Source organism: Epinephelus lanceolatus, chromosome 22, assembly GCF_041903045.1.
Source record: "Epinephelus lanceolatus isolate andai-2023 chromosome 22, ASM4190304v1, whole genome shotgun sequence".
Lineage (NCBI taxonomy): Eukaryota > Metazoa > Chordata > Actinopteri > Perciformes > Serranidae > Epinephelus > Epinephelus lanceolatus.
The window spans coordinates 36,488,033-36,505,305 of NC_135755.1; the positions used below are offsets into that span (position 1 = coordinate 36,488,033).

At 41.0% G+C, this 17,273-nt stretch overlaps 1 protein-coding gene across 7 annotated transcripts in view; it reads left to right on the forward strand.

Annotated features, from left to right (window-relative positions):
* Positions 1-17,273, forward strand: part of ank2b (ankyrin 2b, neuronal) — a 423,224-nt gene that overhangs the window by 335,208 nt on the left and 70,743 nt on the right. For all 7 annotated transcript variants that reach the window (XM_078164851.1, XM_078164850.1, XM_078164848.1 and 4 more), the window contains 6 exons: positions 253-450; positions 696-794; positions 1,167-1,265; positions 6,787-6,885; positions 6,968-7,066; positions 8,736-8,808. In XM_078164851.1, the coding sequence (XP_078020977.1) occupies positions 253-450; positions 696-794; positions 1,167-1,265; positions 6,787-6,885; positions 6,968-7,066; positions 8,736-8,808 (667 nt within the window). The remainder of the gene's footprint in view (positions 1-252; positions 451-695; positions 795-1,166; positions 1,266-6,786; positions 6,886-6,967; positions 7,067-8,735; positions 8,809-17,273) is intronic.

Below are 17,273 nucleotides of genomic sequence, written 5' to 3' on the forward strand. Positions count from 1 at the left end.
CACTGGTGTTAAAGTCTAAGTCAGGTCTTTTTTTTTTATTTTGTTAAGTCGAGTCTGAAGTCATCAAATTTGTGACTTGAGTCTGACTCGAGTCCACACATCTGCTAATGGATAACTTAGAGTGAAATCAAGGCTGTTCATGTTAATTCCCAAGACACATATAGGTGTATGAGGTGTTCATCTGCCAACAAGTCAACAACAAGCAGTCAGAGTTACCAGTCAGCAGTGACAGCAGTTTCTCTCATGATTCAGAATGGCTACACTCCTCTCCACATTGCCGCTAAGAAGAACCAGATGGAAATCGCCACAGTGCTGCTGCAGTATGGAGCTGAGACCAACATCCTGACTAAACAGGGCGTCACTCCGCTCCATCTGGCCTCCCAGGAGGGCCATGCAGACATGGCTGCCGTGCTTATCAGCAAGGGAGCCCAAGTCAATGTGCAAACCAAGGTACTGCAGAAACCTGCATTGGATTTTAGTCATACATCAATAAATCATCAACACAATTAAGTTTAAATATCTTTAATTGCCCTATTATTATTTAGGGTAAAGAAATCTTAGCCAAAGGACAACATACAGTATATCTAATTACAGTGTCAAATTATCTGCAGTAGTTTATTTGACAAGACAGAATGGACAGAATGTGTCTGAATTGGTGGAACATACTAAGGGTTGTGTGTGTGCTCTTCCTGCAGAGTGGCCTAACTGCCCTCCATCTGGCAGCCCAGGAGGATAAAGTGGCTGTTGCCGAGATTCTAGCCAGGAACGGAGCCAACCTCGACCAGCAGACCAAAGTATGAACGATCATTTTGTTTATTTTACCGCATCATTTTCTGCACTCTCTCATGCCAAGATTTTATCAGTGGGGTGCCGTTTGTAAAGTGGCTCACACTGAAATTAACAGCAACATTTTGCCACATTTAGCTAACATTTGTTGTACCAACGTAGTGTGTTTATTTTGAAACAGACTGTAAATTTCCTGTGAAAATGGAAGACAATGTATGTGACAGGCTGAAGTTGACACAATGTCCCAGGGTACCTTGCACCTCATACCTCAATGTGGAAAGTCCATGACCAAATGTGGATATGTCACAAGGTCGGAGTGAGAAGGTGTTGATTTTTGTGTTATTGATAATCGGTAAAACAGATTTGCTGTTGTTTTGCAGTTGGGATACACCCCGCTAATTGTAGCATGTCACTATGGCAACGCCAAGATGGTCAACTTCCTGCTTCAGAATGGAGCCAGTGTCAACGCCAAGACCAAGGTACTGAAACTAAAGTAAAGCGCTCAGAAAGTCGTTGTTGTTTGAACTCCACATTTTTAACATTTAATATTCATTAATGCTATCATTGTATTCTGTAATTTTTATTTCTTTTTAAGATGATTATTTTTTGGGCTTTTTTGCCTTTATTGTATAGGACAGAGTGAAAGGGGGTGAGAGATAGAGAGCGGGGGGTGACATGCAGAAATGGTCGCAAGCCTGAGTCAAAACTGCGACTGCTGCAGCGAGGCATCGCCTCTGTACATGGGGCGCCAGCACTATCCACTACACTACCGACGCCCCTGTAATTTTTATTTCTAACACGCTGCTTTTACTGTTGCATCAGTGAGAGAGTTTTCTCATAAGGTCATACGATCTTTTAACATCATATTTAATGTTATCATGACATCTTTTCCTCCAAATTAAATGACTCTGTTTTGATAAGAAACTTTTGTTACTAATAAAGGCCTTAATACATCTTTTTATATCATACTAAGGCAGTGGTTCTCATCCTTTTTTGTGTCAGGGGCCCCTAAATTTATATACATTAGGTCATGGACCCAGTTTAATAATGTTCTGCTTGAGGGACCTTCATTTGAAAAGATTTTTGTTGTTAATTATGATTCAGACCATAATTCTATAGTTGTCAACTGCAGTTGGTGTTACGGGTTTTAACCAAGGGTGTGGTTTTTTGTTTTTGTATTTGTTATTTTTTTGTCGTTGTTGTTGTTTTTTATCCTCCCCAAGAAATCTGAGCATCAAACACTTTATTTCCTGCATTCTGGTGATTTTTAATGCAACAATTTGAGCCTTTTGTGCATAAAATGATGGAGGAAATGTCATGGTACTTCCTGCTTCAACTGTTCATATTTGCTTCATCTTCTTTCCTTTTATGGCAAGTTGCAACCTGTTGCATCTATGGGTCGCGTTCTCACTTATTTATTTACTTAAGCCCTTTGCTCCTCTAGGGAGCATAGGCCATTGACAAATATCTTCATTTCACTCAGTTGTTGGCAGTTTGCTCTAGATCTCCCCAGTTCAATCAATCAGTCAACCAATTTTATTTATAAAGCCCGATATCAGAAATCACAATTTGCCTCAGAGGGCTTTACAGCATACGACATCCCTCTGTCCTTTGGACCCTCACAGCAGATAAGGAAAAGCTCCCCAGAAAAACCCCTTTAACGGGGAAAAAAAATGGTAAAAACCTCAGGAAGAGCAACCGAGGAGGGATCCCTCTTCCAGGATGGACAGACATGCAATAGATGTCGTACAGAACAGATCAACATAATAGATTTACAGTATTCCATATGACAAAATGAGACATAAAGAGAGGCAAAGAGAGATGCAGGACAGACAGTAATGACAGTAGCTTACAACAACATTAATTTAAGTAATGATATTATAATAATAATTACGGCTATTGTGGTACAATATGTTGTAAGTATATGATAGTATATGTATGTGACAATAATGATATGTGTATAATAACAGTAGAAGTATGACTAATAATAACAGCAGCAGGAGGAGGCATCAGGCAGGACCACGGCAGCAGCACAACCACGTCACACAATGCAGGCACAGCTGGCATACGAGGTAACCTGCCAGAGAGTGGAGCACAAAGGCTCCGGGGAAGAAGCCAAGTTAGTGGGATGCAGTAACAGGACATGAATGTAAGCAAAGGCGAGAGAGGAGCAAAGGTACTCGGTGTATTATAGGAGGTCCCCCGGCAGACTAGGCCTATGTCAGCCTAACTAGGGGCTGGTCCAAAACAAGCCTGAGCCAGCCCTAACTATAAGCTTTATCAAAAAGGAAAGTCTTAAGTCTAGTCTTAAATGTGGAGACGATGTCTGCCTCCCGGACTGAAATAGGGAGATGATTCCACAGGAGAGGTGCTTGATAGCTGAAGGCTCTGGCTCCTGTTCTACTTTTGGAGACTTTAGGGACCAAGAGTAACCCTGCATTCTCAGAGCGCAGTGTTCTGGTGGGATAATAGGGCACTATGAGCTCTCTAAGATATGATGGAGCTTGACCATTCAGAACTTTGTAAGTTAGGAGAAGGATTTTAAATTCATTTCTGGATTTTACAGGGAGCCAGTGCAGAGAAGCTAAAACAGGAGAAATATGATTTTGTTTCTTAGTTTTTGTCAGTACTTGTGCTGCCGCATTCTGGATTAGCTGGAGAGTTTTCAAAGACTTATTAGAGCTACCTGATAATAGGGAATTACAGTAATCCAGCCTAGAGGTAACAAAAGCGTGGATCAATTATTCTGCATCTTTTTGGGACAGGATAGGCCTAATTTCTGCAATGTTACACAGATGAAAAAAACGCAGTCCGTGAGGTCTGTCCTAGACGTTTCATTCTGGACACCTCTCCTCCAGCTGTTCTTGGGGAAACCTCTCTTCCTTGTTCCATGTGGGTTCCATTTCAGGGCTTGTCAGGTGATGTTTGTGGCAGCTTTTCAGAGGGTGTGTCCAATCCAACTCCACTTTCTCCTTAGAATTTGTGAGTCAGTGGGATCCTGTTTTGTTCTTTTCCACAGGTCTGCATTGCTTACTTTGTCTCTCCACAAGATGTCTAGTATTCTCCTGAGGCAGGTGTTCATGAAAGTTTGCAGCTTGTATGTTGTGTGTTTTGTTGTTCTCTATGTCTGTGATCCATACAGCAACACCTGCTTTACATTGGAATCGAAAATGCCTATTTTGATGTTGATTGATCTGTATTTTGAGCTCCAGATCTTTCTGAGTATGTTAAACAATACCTTAGCCTTATTGATTCTACTTTTTATGTCGGCCTCTGTCCCTCTGCCAATGTCCACAACACTGCCCAAGTATGTGAACTCTTCCACCTCCACTACGGCCTTGTTGTGTATGATAATAGGGTTGCTGGTTTTGGAGTGCAACTTCATGACCTGTGTCTTTGCTGTCAGACCAAGTTTTGACGCAGCTTGTAAGAGTCATTTGTATCTGTGTGTGTTTAAGGATAGCTATCTTGTCTGCGAAGTCAAGGTCATCCAGCTGCTCCTGCATTGTCCACTGGATCCCAAGTTCTCTTCCTTAGAGTTGTTTCCTATAGTTGTCTGTTTTCATCTCTTGGATTGCAACTTTGCCATCATGGAGAGGCTTTCATACTCCGGTGACCCTAAGAGCTATGCCGGAGGGGGTTTTTATACCCTTGGAATGTTCAACCAAACCAGACAGGTCAAGGGCGAGGAGGCAGACAAATGCAGTGCCCAGTCCTCCATGTTGAGGTTTGGGAGAGGGGTAGACTACCCCCACTCCCAATCAAAACACCAAATCGTCGCATTCTAGCAGTTTGTCAAAATAAAAATACTATTAGTACTTTAGTGTTTTTGCTGGTGGACTTATATGCACATGGTCTAAACATGAGGGGGACGTGTCCCTAGCTTACCCAAAAAAATCTATGCTATGCTTATGACTCTTGCATGGGCACTTGCATTGAGGTCACTTTTATAATGAAATAAATAGTGAAAATTAATTTCACATTTTCCTAGGGACCCCTGGAACTCCCTCAAGGACCCCTGGTGGTTCCCCAACCCCTGGTTGAGAACCATGCACTAAAAATGCTGTCAATACTACACAACATCAGTGCATCTAGTAAAAACTTGTAATTATAACTTAATCCCAACTTTTTTTGTTAAAACTATATTGTGGAAGTGGGTACTGTAAACAGACAACTTAGAAAATGTTGTTGTTATAATGACAGCCGCACCACTCACCAGAGACCAGCATCACTCATTTAGCCAGCGTTATTTTATTTCACAGTGAGCCATTTTATATTACAGTTGCAATCAAAATTATTCAGCCCCCATTGAATATTAGGCCTATTGGCAAAATATACAATTTCTCTGCTGTTTGCAATAAACAAATTACACAAGAACTGTTTAAGTAGTTCAATGAAACTAATATTACAAGGGTTTTGATCCAAATTCAACACAAAATGCTACTTTCAATGACTACTGCAGTCTCAAAATTATTCAACCCCTTCATGACAAGCATCTTCAGTACTTAGTAGAGCACCCTTTTGCTGTTATGACCTGCTGCAAACGTGATGCATAGCCAGACACCAGCTTCAGACAGCGTTCCTGAGGAATCTTAGCCCATTCCTCATGGGCAATGGCCTCCAGTTCAGTAATATTCTTGGGTGTGCGTTTTGCAACCACATTCTTCAAATCCCACTAGAGATTTTCTATGGGGTTCAAGTCAGGCGACTGACGGCCACTCTAGAATCTTCCATTTCTTCTTCTGAAACCAAGCCTTGGTGGAATTTGAGGTATGCTTGGGATCATTATCCTGTTGGAAGGTCCAATGACGCCCAAGCTTCAGCTTCCTCACAGACGGCACAACGTTTTTACCTAAGATTTCCTGATACTTGACTGAATCCATCATGCCTTCCACACGCCGCAGGTTTCCAGTGCCAGAGGCAGCAAAGCAGCCCCAGAGTATCACTGAGCCACCGCCATGCTTCACTGTAGGCAGGGTGTTCTTTTCAGCATATGCTTCATTCTTCTTCCTCCAGACACACCGCTGTTCCATAGGCCCGAAAAGTTCCAGTTTTGTTTCATCACACCACAGAACAGAATTCCAAAACTTCTGTGGCTTATTTATATGGTTTTGAGCATAATGGAGCCGACTTTTCTTGTGCTTTTGGGTCAGTAGTGGTGTACGTCTTGGAGTCTGGGCATGGAGCCCTTCGGTGTTTAGTATGCGCCTTATTGTACAAACTGAAACCTCAGTGCCTGCTGCCACCAAGTGTGTTTTGCAGTCACTCGAGGGTTTTTGACCACTTGCCTCCTCAGGAATCTGGTGTCAGCCGCTGATAGTTTCCTCTTTCTGCCACGTCCAGGTAGTGTAGCCAGTGTTCCTTTAACTTTGAACTTGCAAACTATGCTTCCAGCTGTATCTCTAGGAACATTCAGAGCTTTTTCTATCTTTTTGTATCCTTTTCCTTGTTTGTGCAAGGCAATGATTTCTTCTCTGAACTTTTTGGACAATTCTTTTGACTTAGCCATATTTCTAACATGCAATCAAACGTTACTCTCAACAAACCCCTAGCCAGTTGAGGTATTTATGTGTTCTATCTCAAGCACACCTGAACTAATGAAGCCCTTGATTAGTTGCACCAGGTGTGCTTGAAACAGGGGGTTGAATAATTGTGATTAGTTGCATCAGGTGTGCTTGAGACAGGGGGTTGAATAATTTTGAGACTGCAGTAGTGATTAAAAGTAGCATTTTGCGTTGAATTTGGATAAAACCCATGGTAATATTGGTTTTATTAAACTATTTCAACTGTTCTTGTCTACTTTGTTTATTGCAAACAGCTGAAAAATTGTACATTTTGCCAATAAGCCTAATATGCAATGGGGGTTGAATAATTTTGATTGCAACTGTAGCTGCCTGTATGTTAAAGATCCTTTAGAATCAAAGCAAAAGAAAAATAATAAATTTACTTAATCAATTTGTACTTTCTAAATTTTTATCTTCTGTGTTCTTTTCATTCCAGAATGGATACACTCCCCTTCACCAGGCAGCCCAGCAAGGAAACACACACATCATTAATGTACTGCTGCAAAGCGGTGCCAAGCCCAATGCCATCACTGTGGTACGTAAACCAAAACAAAAACACAAACATACACTTCACTATACATAGACACACATCACCTTCACTGTGTTTTCTTGTCCAGAATGGAAACACTGCCCTGGGGATTGCTCGGAGGTTGGGCTACATTTCTGTGGTGGACACACTGAGGGTCGTCACTGAGGAGATCATTACCACCACAACGGTACCTCACACACACACCTGCAACTCCTCAAATAAATTCTTATTATCTACCATTATAGATTATTGCACTTATGTTACCAAACATATAAATCCCTGTAGATCCTAGTGAGCACTGTTTCAGAGCAAAAGTGTGACAGAAGAATAACACATTATCCCACTTACAAATGAAAAGTGTCATTCATAAGCAATAAAACCAACTTGGCCTCACTCCCGTCTCGTTAAATAGCAAAGCTTGGTCAGAGGGCGTTGAGGCACCCTTTAGCGGTAGTATGAGATGCACTGGGCGGCAGCAACTGTTGCAGCGAGAAAGTCTAAATATAGCTGGTGGGAGCTGAGATAGATGTGTCAGTAGGCCACTGTCTGTGTTCTGTCTGACAGCATAGGTCAATCAGGTTATTTTAATAACAACATAGGCTGCTAGTATACCAAGCTGGTGACTTATGTCACATGACGTTACATTTTAATATTGATAATGTAATAAATAAATAAACAAACTTAAGTTAAGCCAAATCATGATGGGTTTTTTTCTAAGCCTAACCATTAGCTTTTGTTGCCTAAACCTGAGGAAATAAACCTAATAACAAAGTTCTTATGTCTCCCAACCGGCGATAGCCATGGTAGGAGGCTTTATGCTTTGGGGTTGTCCGTCCGTCCATATGTATATGTATGTCCATCCCATACTTGTGAACATGATATCTCAAGAACGCCTGAGGGGAATTTCTTCAAAGTTGGCACAAATGTCCAGTTGGACTCAACGATGAACTGACTAGATTTTGGTAGTCATAGATCAAAGGTCAAGGTCACTGTGACCTTGTTTGTCTTTTTCTCATGAGCGCAATATCTCAAGAGTGCCTTGAGGGAATTTCTTCAAATTTTGCACAAACGTTCTCTGTGATTCAATGATGAACTGATTAAGTGTTGGTGGTCATAGTTCAAATGGGGGTTAGGTTTAGGCAATAAAAGTCACTGTGGTTAGGTTTAAGAAAAGAAACATGTTGAGGATGTACCTATGACTCAAAGTTCACGATGGATCCAAATATGTGACTCCAGGCGAAAGTTTGTTTTTAGTGACCCATTCACCACCCCAACCCCATCCTTACAAGCACTTGGGACTGCTTCCTAGTTTACTGCTGTCAGCGTGATCACGTGATCAAAGCCTTTCAAAATGCGTGGGATATACAAAATAAAGAAAAATTGTGAATACAGCCTGCAATTGATTTTTGCTTTGCATTTCCATATAAATTAAAACTAAGAATTCATATTTTGAGTTACTTAATTTAGAATTACTTTACAATGCCATACAAACCCTTAGAGTGTAAGCTTGAAATCTCTTTTTTAGGATTTGCTATTTCTATTATTCTATATTTATATTTTGTCCATGTATTTATATCAGTGAGGGTAAATATTAGAAACACCTCTTAGTATAATGCAGTGTAGTCTTCAACTTCAGCACAAAATTAGAGCCCCCAAAATGAAAACACAGTTGAGTCAACTGCTCTCTATAACTGTTTCAACTAACACTGAACATTACAAACTTCAAGTAGGGAGAATTATTGCAGCACTGTTGTGCCATACTACATTGGTTTCAGCTAGGTTTAACTGACAAACAGGAAAGTGAGTTTATGGTGTGATGTAGAATTAATGGTTTCCATTTCCTCCCATGCTGCCAGACGGTGACAGAGAAACACAAGCTGAATGTGCCAGAGACCATGACTGAAGTGCTGGATGTCTCCGATGAAGAGGGTGAGTCATGGTGTCAGTATAACACACAGTGTAGCCCTTAAATTTGTCATCAAATGAGACAGTTTCCCTCGTGACTACAGCTAGTGAACATGTTTCCATTACTGCTAGTACGAAACTTCTACTCATGTGTAAACTGACCATTGAAGTCTGCGAATGAGACATTCTGCTTCATCAAAGCAGAGCTAAAGGTAGAGTGAATATTGGATTTGTGAAGTGCCGAAGGGCACAGCTCCAGATATATTTGGTTACTCCATGTCTGATAGATGTGTTAATAGTAGGGGTTTAACGGTTCGCAAAATTCACGACTCAGTTCGATATGTTACAGTGGTGTCATGGTTCGGTATGTTTTCAAAATAGCAAAATAGACATACCAGAGAAATTTCCTTGATTTTGAAATTTTTAAAGATATGAAAACAAACATAATTCAGGCTTTTGTTATTTGTACAAAGCAAGAATATCTGTATGGCTGAAATTGGCTGGTTAAAGTTTAGGTAAAGGAAAATTAGTGATTTATTTCTGAACACAATATACATGTTAGAAAATACTTGTTGAAAACGTGAAAAGCCTTGTGCTTGTGTGCTTGTGTCGACCGCGATCATAAATCATAATAGCGGTGAATGAGAGACTGTGGACAGAGCGGATTGAAATATTCTACGTGCTGATCACATGTATTGATAAAGTATTGGCTCGGCTGGCAGAGGTTTTATTGCACTTACTCACAGTAACAAGCGTAGTTGTCGTTAACTAGAGTAATCTTGAAGTTAAATTCCCTTCATCTGCACTGCCGCCTCTCTGCTGTTGAGTCTGTGTGTCTGTGTGGGTGTGTGTGTGCGCACGCTGTGAGGGGTGACATGCAGAGAGCAGGAGATAGGGCTGCAGAATGATGCTGAAACCGAAACTTTAAAAAGTAACGCCGATAATGGCGGAGCTTACTGTTACTACGGTGTTGATTAAATGTGCCTTGGGCTGTTTAATACCGGGTCTCGTTACCGATCCCTGTCCAGGCGTTTGATGAAGTCTCCTGGTTGGCCGGTGATAGATTGGTGTCAGACTGTCATTACAGCCCGTCCGAGCGGTTCATGCCAGGCTCGAATCAAACCGCCCACTGGTGATGTACGCATCGTCTCATTTGATGTTGCCCAATAAGAATCCAGATTGTCATAGCATTATTTTTTTCTCAGTAGACGCAGGTGTCAAAGCCGTGTTGACAGGAAAGAGGCAGAGGAGAAAACCGCAAAATCACCTGGGGCAGTGCGGGCGGGGCATCAAGGCCACTGTGGCCTTAGGGCAAATATTTTTTTCAAGGGCACAGGGCCAAATTGGGAGACCACGAGAGCCATGGCCCTCGTGGCCCTTGTGAAATTCCTGCCCTGTACTTAACTAAAAGTTTTGAGTAAACCAGCCAAAAAATAATAACTATTTCACCTCAGAACAACTTTATGTTTCCCATCTCTAATATATCTCATGGTGCAAAATTTCTTTTACCACAACATTAACTGTAACCCATTAGAGACATTGTGACATATAAACATTAATTACTGAGTAATGGGTAAGGTGAGTGATTTAGAACACATTTAAACACAGTTTTCTTCAGCTTATAGCCTTAAACACATTGTCTCATGGCATGCTGGGAAACTCCACCCATTTAGCCCCAACATGCCACAACATTTTAAGTGCACAATAATAGTGTTGTTCATTGGCCTTAAACTAATTAGGCAAAATCGGTTTTATACATTATAGTCAAATTAACTCAAAACTCAAAAATTGTTGACTTAACATAAAATACTGTGACAAGCTCAAAAGGGATGAGTTTTTGTGTCAAGTGAACATAAAGTTTTGACAAAAAAAGTGATTTTGACAATCCGGGGCTACTGTGTAGATTTTCAATTAAAATCTGTATCATGAATGGATTGGGGTTTTACAGTGCACTTTGGCTAGCTGTTCTGTGGTGTGCTTGCTACTCATGTTAGCAGCTGTGTCAGTACAGCTACATTACAACTAAAGAGCATTAGGGCAAGGGTTCCTTTGGTGTCAACCTCACACGCAGAGGGTTGTAACAAAGCAGTGGTTTTTGACAACCTGGGAATGAGAACAGGTTGGAAAATCACGGTGCTGAAAAAATGGAAATATAGCAAATATGAACTAAGTACAAAAAGTAAGGAAATTTGTGTTTGGTAGATTATTTCTTTGTTGTAACGATGCTTCTTGGCAATAAATCTTATACCGTTGGAAAGCCTGTTTATTACCCTTTTAAATGGTGCCACATTTGTAAGGAACATGCATTTGTGGGATGAGCAGCAGAGCAGAGAATGTGGGTTGTGCCCATGAAGAATTTGCCAAATCTTATCTGCCAATGCTAAACAGCTCTTTTTTTGCTATTGTTTGGTGTTGTTTGGTGGATTGGATGATTGAAGTCTGAAGAAACAAGGCATATTGGCAATTTAACAATTTATTCATTTAACAAACAGAAGCCTCAGTAGCGTGTGGAAGAACCATACACAGCCACAACAGCCTGGCACCTCCTCCTCATGCTGGTCACCAGCCTGGTCACACACTGCTGTGGGATGGCATCCCATTCTTCAAACAGCATTTGTCACAAGTCAGCCAATGTGGTTGTGTTGGTCACACTGGCACGAACAGCACGCTCAAGCTGATCCCACAAGTGTTCAATGGGGTTGAGGTCAGGACTGCTGGCAGGCCATTCCATCCTCTCCACTCCTAAATTCTGGAGGTAGTCTCTGATAAACCCTGCTCTGTGGGGGCAAGTGTTGTCATCTTGGAGGATAGAGTTTGGTCTCAGACTGTGGAGATATGGGATTGCCACTGGTTGCAGAATTTCATCTCGATATCTCTCTGCATTGAAATTGCTTCCAATGATGACAAGCCTCGTTTTTCCAGTGAGGGAGATGCCGCCCCACACCATCACACTGCCTCCACCAAAAAATGTTACTCTGTAGCAATCAATGTAGACTGAACAATGTATCTGTGCAGCAATCAGAAAAGCGTTCTCCGCGTCTTCTCCACACTTTGACCCTATGATCCAACTGCCATAGGCAGAATCTGGACTCATCGCTGAACATAACGTTCCTCCACATGTTCAGGTTCCAGTGCACGTGTTGCCTACACCAGCGCAAACGGGCCTGATGGTGAAGGGCAGTCATGGCAGGCCTCCTGGCAGCCCTATGAGATTGGAGATTGGCTGCGTGCAGTCTGTTCTGGATTGTCTGGGCAGAGAGCCGTCGGCCATATTGTCCTGCAAACCTGTGCTGACAGGATGAGAAAACAGTCTCCTTGGGGGTGCCGTCTTCTCGGGATGCCAACTTCGCGGCCTGTCTCTGACATCCCCTGTTATATGGAACTTGACCTTCAGTTTGCAGATGGTGCTCGGGCTCACTCCAAATAATGCCGCAACTTGGTTTGCAGAACACTAGCTGGAGTACCTGGGGGTACCAGAAGCTTAAAACAAGAGTCAATAGCAACAGCAAAAATAAAGCCGTTTGGCATTGGCAGAAAAATTTTTCATGGGCGCCACCCACATACTCAGCTCTGCTGCTCATCCCACAAATGTGTGTTCCTTACAAATGAGGCACCATTTAAAAGGGAAATAAACAGGCTTTCCGACGGTTTAAGATTTATTGCCAAGAAGCATTGTTACAACAAAGAAACAATCTACCAAACACAAATTTCCTTACTTTTGTGCTTAGTTTAGTATACCTTTAATGCAGTTTAAAGGACCTAGAACCGTGATTTTCAATGTCTCCTTATGTAGACTTATTTATAAGACTTTTATACATTATTTTCCGTCCAAAACCTTTATTTATCATGTCATTTTTTAGCAGGAAAGTTCTGAATATCTGCTACTGACATCGGTATTAGACTTCAAAGACCTATATTAGATTTAGCCCAAGTCTATTTTCAGCTCAAATTGTGTTGTATATTTTTGTCTCCCATTTAAAGAGAAGAGTTCAGAGGTCTTTTCTGCCATTAGCATATTTCAGAAAGTAGTAAGTGATTGTGCTGTCAATCCACAGCACTGAAATCCATTGATGATGACGTTATGTCAGATGACCTTGAGGATGTGGAAGGTATTCAGCACGGTGCTTTGTGTGAGGACTTGCTGTGCTGATCTGATCAGGAGTGGGTAGTGTGTTATGCATGGTGAATGAGCCTGCACCAGTGGCTCTTTGGTTAAATGCATCAATACTAACTGCACTGTGATATCTGGAAACGAGAGATGCAGAGAGAGTGGTTAAAGTTGAATTGAGCCAAAAAGATTTACCACCTGAGGGTTTTCTTATTAGAATGCGAACAGCATCAATAATAATTTGCTGATGTAGCAACCTTGACGTCACCTACTGGTTTGTGGACTCCTGTTTACAAGCCTTGAGCACAGCATTTTGGCTGTCGCCATCTTGGAATTGTGGAGCCAGAAGTGATCATATTTGAAAGAGGGGGTGGGTGAAGATAACGCTTACGCTAGCTGTTAGCTTTTAACATTTACAGTCTATGGTTAAATGGGATAATGCTAATGCTAATGCTAATGCAAATTTTCACTTGCGAAAAACAGGCTTAAAAACATTAAAACAAAATGTACTCAGCAGAAAAACTGAACATTTGAATCCTTGGAGGATCTCTTAGTACAACCAAATGCTGAATAAGACTTTTTAGGTAATCAAAGTGTTACAGTTAACTTGAGTGAACTGAAAACATGCTGAACTTGTCAACAGACCAACCCACCTGGCACTCAGAGCTGCCACGCCCTTAATTATGTATAACTTAAAGCCTTAATAACATTAAACAGATGAGTTATGTAAAAATTCACTGTTCACAGTTTTCATGAATGGGGTAAATCAACACATTGTCACTCCGACGTCATCACATGTCAACATTTAGTCATAGACTTTCCACATGACGTCCAAGGTACCCTGTGTTGGTTGTTGACGTTCTGGGATGCCATGTCAACTTCAGCTTGTTACATGCATTTTCCATTTTCAAAATACACTTTCGTTTTCATAGGAAATGTACAGTTTGCATACAGTCTCTTTCAAAATACTACACTACGTTGGTATAGTGCCACAAAGTTTTTTGCTTCAACAACAAATGCACATGGTTAGGTTTAGATAAAAAGAACAGGGTTTGGCTGTACAGTCTTATGGGAAGCGAACACCAGCCTTCAAGGTTTTGTTGTTGTCCCCACTGTGTTTCCCTCAACACAGCTGGGCACTTTTAAACAATAATGGCAATCAGCTGCATGTCATGCAAATATGGAAGGACGGCTTTTTTTGCCAGTGTCTGACGCTAGAAGTCATTGACCAAGCGCCAGTGTTTGACAATTTTGGAATGAGACTAGCTGTTGATACTAGCCAATATATTATTACTGATTAACTCAGATCCACTTTTTCGAGGTTGGTTGAACCAACTTCTCAGCACATGGAGGTTGCTATTAAGTAAATGAGTAAATGATGAATAAACTCTTTCTGCTGATAACAGTAGCTGACTTAACAGTCTTAAATGCTAAAGGAAAAAAAAAGCTAATTCGGTAGCTGTTCAGGAGCTTATAATCACGTTTTATTATCTCCATCAGCATATGAAGTTTGTCTCAGAACTGGCTGAACAAAAGTTCCTAAATAGCTTCTGAACTACCCTTTTCAAGATTAGAAATTCATTTTCAGGCTTTGCTCTGAGCTAGTTTCCATAGTTTCCATAGGAAGCAAACAGACTAAATCACAATGTTTATTTACAATAACTTCTGGGTAGGAATTCTCTGTGCAACATAAATAAAGTCAAACAGTGCCAAGCAAACACTGTCTCAGTTAGTTGTTGTTGTTTTTTTCACTTTATTTATTAGTTTCCACATTTAAGAAAACATGTATGCAAAAATACATAAAATCTGTTTTTTTTTGTCTCCCCCTGGGAGTAGGCAATCATATAAAACCCAGTATGAAATAATTATGTGCCCCCATTAAAAACAAAAACAAAAACACACACAAAAAACAAAACAAAAAAACAACAAAAAACAGTAATAGACAAAGTGTGTGTATGTGTGCATGCGCATGCCTGTGATTTAAAGTTCTGCAGCAGATGTTGAGAAGCAACAGTACTAAAACCCTACAGCTGACCAAGCAGACATGTGATAAAAGGTTGCCATGCACTATTAAAACTTTGCTTCGATCCTCTTACCGCAAATCTTATCTTCTCTAGCTTCAAAAATTGTAATGTATCTCTGACCCAATGTTTAAAAGAGGGAGGGGTTGTCTGCTTCCAATTAAGTTATATAAGTCTTCTGGCTAAAAGGGTGACATAAGCAATGCAATTTGACTGTACCTTAGGAAGATGACTGTCTTCACACTGAATACCAAAAATTGCAGTAAGAAGGTTTGGATCAATTGCTCTTCCAAGTATTTTGGAAAGGGCTTCAAAAATGGAAAACCAGTAAACCGAAAGACCCAGGCAAGATCAGAATGTATGGGCTAGTGTAGCAGGGGAAGTTTTACATCTATTACAAGAGTCATCGACCGAAGGATACATCTTTATACATCAGCATCCAGAGAGATTATTACTTCAGGTAATGGTTGATTGAGGTGTATGGAATACATAATATTTAAGAATATTTAAGAAAGAGAGACAATTTTTTATGAAACCAGTTTGGTCCGGAGAAATCATATAAGGAATGATGGGCTCCAAGCGAAGGGCCAAGGTTTTAGCCAGCAGTTTACAATCAACATTAAGCAGCGATATAGGGCAAAATGACCCACAGCTAAGAGGGTTCTTATCCTTTTTCAGTAATGAAGAAATAGAGGCCTGACATAAGGTTGGTGGAAGGCAGCCTTCGACAAAGGATTCATTAAAAACAGAGAGCAAAATTGGCAAAAGCTTTTCCCCAAACCTCTTAAAAAATTCAACCGTGAATCCATCAGGTCCTGGGGCTTGTGCATTTTGCATATTGTTAAGGGCTACTCTGGTTTCTTCTACAGACAGTTTTTCCATTTGCTCCATGAATGGTTCATTTGCTTGAGGTAGGTTTAAGCTCTGAAAAAATGAGTCAAGTTTGAAAGGGTCGTGGACCACTTCAGAAGTATAAAGGGTGAAATAAAATCATGCTCATTAATCATAATTAATTTCCTGCTTATTGTTAGAAATCTGACCATCATGTTTTTGAATGCTTGTAATCACAGTAGAGGCCATGTACTCTCTAATCTGTTGGGCCAGAGTCTTCCCAGCCTTGTCTGAGTGTTTTTACAGGTCAGAATGAGATTGAAGGAGTTACTGTTCTGTATGGCGCATGCTCATCAATGGGAATAGCAGCTCCTCTGGACTTGTCTTGATAATCAGAATGATATCATTGTCCAACTCAACCCCTGCGTACTCTGCTATGGTCAGAAGTCCTGAGATGGGTTTCTTGAAGGAAAGCGATGTTAACATCCAGACTTCTCAAATGTGATAAAACTCTATTACGTTTGATGATATGATTAACACCCTTGGCGTTCCAACTAATACAATTTACTGTAATAGTGTCACCGTCACTTCTGGCTGGCAAAGTATCAGCCATGATCACTACAGGTTGCCATAGGATTAACTGCAGTCACAACATCCAAAAAATATGGCTGACATCAGCGCATGTGCACACACAAAAACACAAATTATGTGGAGATGTGTACAAACATCAAACACAATCCCCAACCACCCCCCACCCCCCACAAATCTATGATTTTTTTTCATATAAAGTCCGATAAAGCTCAAAGAAAGAAATAAGAGAAAATAAAAGTATGTATTAGGATGGAAAACAAAAAAATGTTATTGATACATGTGTATCAATAGGATATAATTTTAGTCTACATTGAAATTAAATTTAACAATAAAAAACACACTCCTTTTTATTTGGGTTACATATTCAAGGTGGGACAAATCCGTTTAGCGAGAAAAAATGAGCACGAGATGCCATCAGAGGTCAGGCGCAGCTCCACTGGGTGGTACAATCCGTATGAGATGCCTGCCTGTCTCAGCTTGGCCTTGACCAGGGTAAAAGCTGCTCTGCGGCGGCTTAGCTCAGGGCGCATGTCCGGGAAAATGTGAACTCTTGCCCCTCTGAATTTGAGCTCACTCTTATTTCTGGATATTTGTAGGATCTTCACCTTGTCCAAATAATAGTGCAGCCACACTATCATGGGTCTTGGGTGGTCGCTGGGTTTGGGTTTTGGAGCCAGAGACCGATGAGCACAGTCTAGCACCAGGGGATTAGTTATCTCATTGCCCAGCACCTAGCTAAAAAACAAAGCCATCATTGCTGTAGGTTTGCCATTTTCCACACCCTCAGGGATCCCGATAATCCTCAAATTCGGACGGCGGCTTCTGTTTTCTAAATCGTCATTCCGGTCTTTCAGTTTATCGACAGTATTACTATCAGTATTATGCTTGAGGTTTGAAATGGCGCTCTCCATCTCACTGATGCATCTCCCGTATAGTGG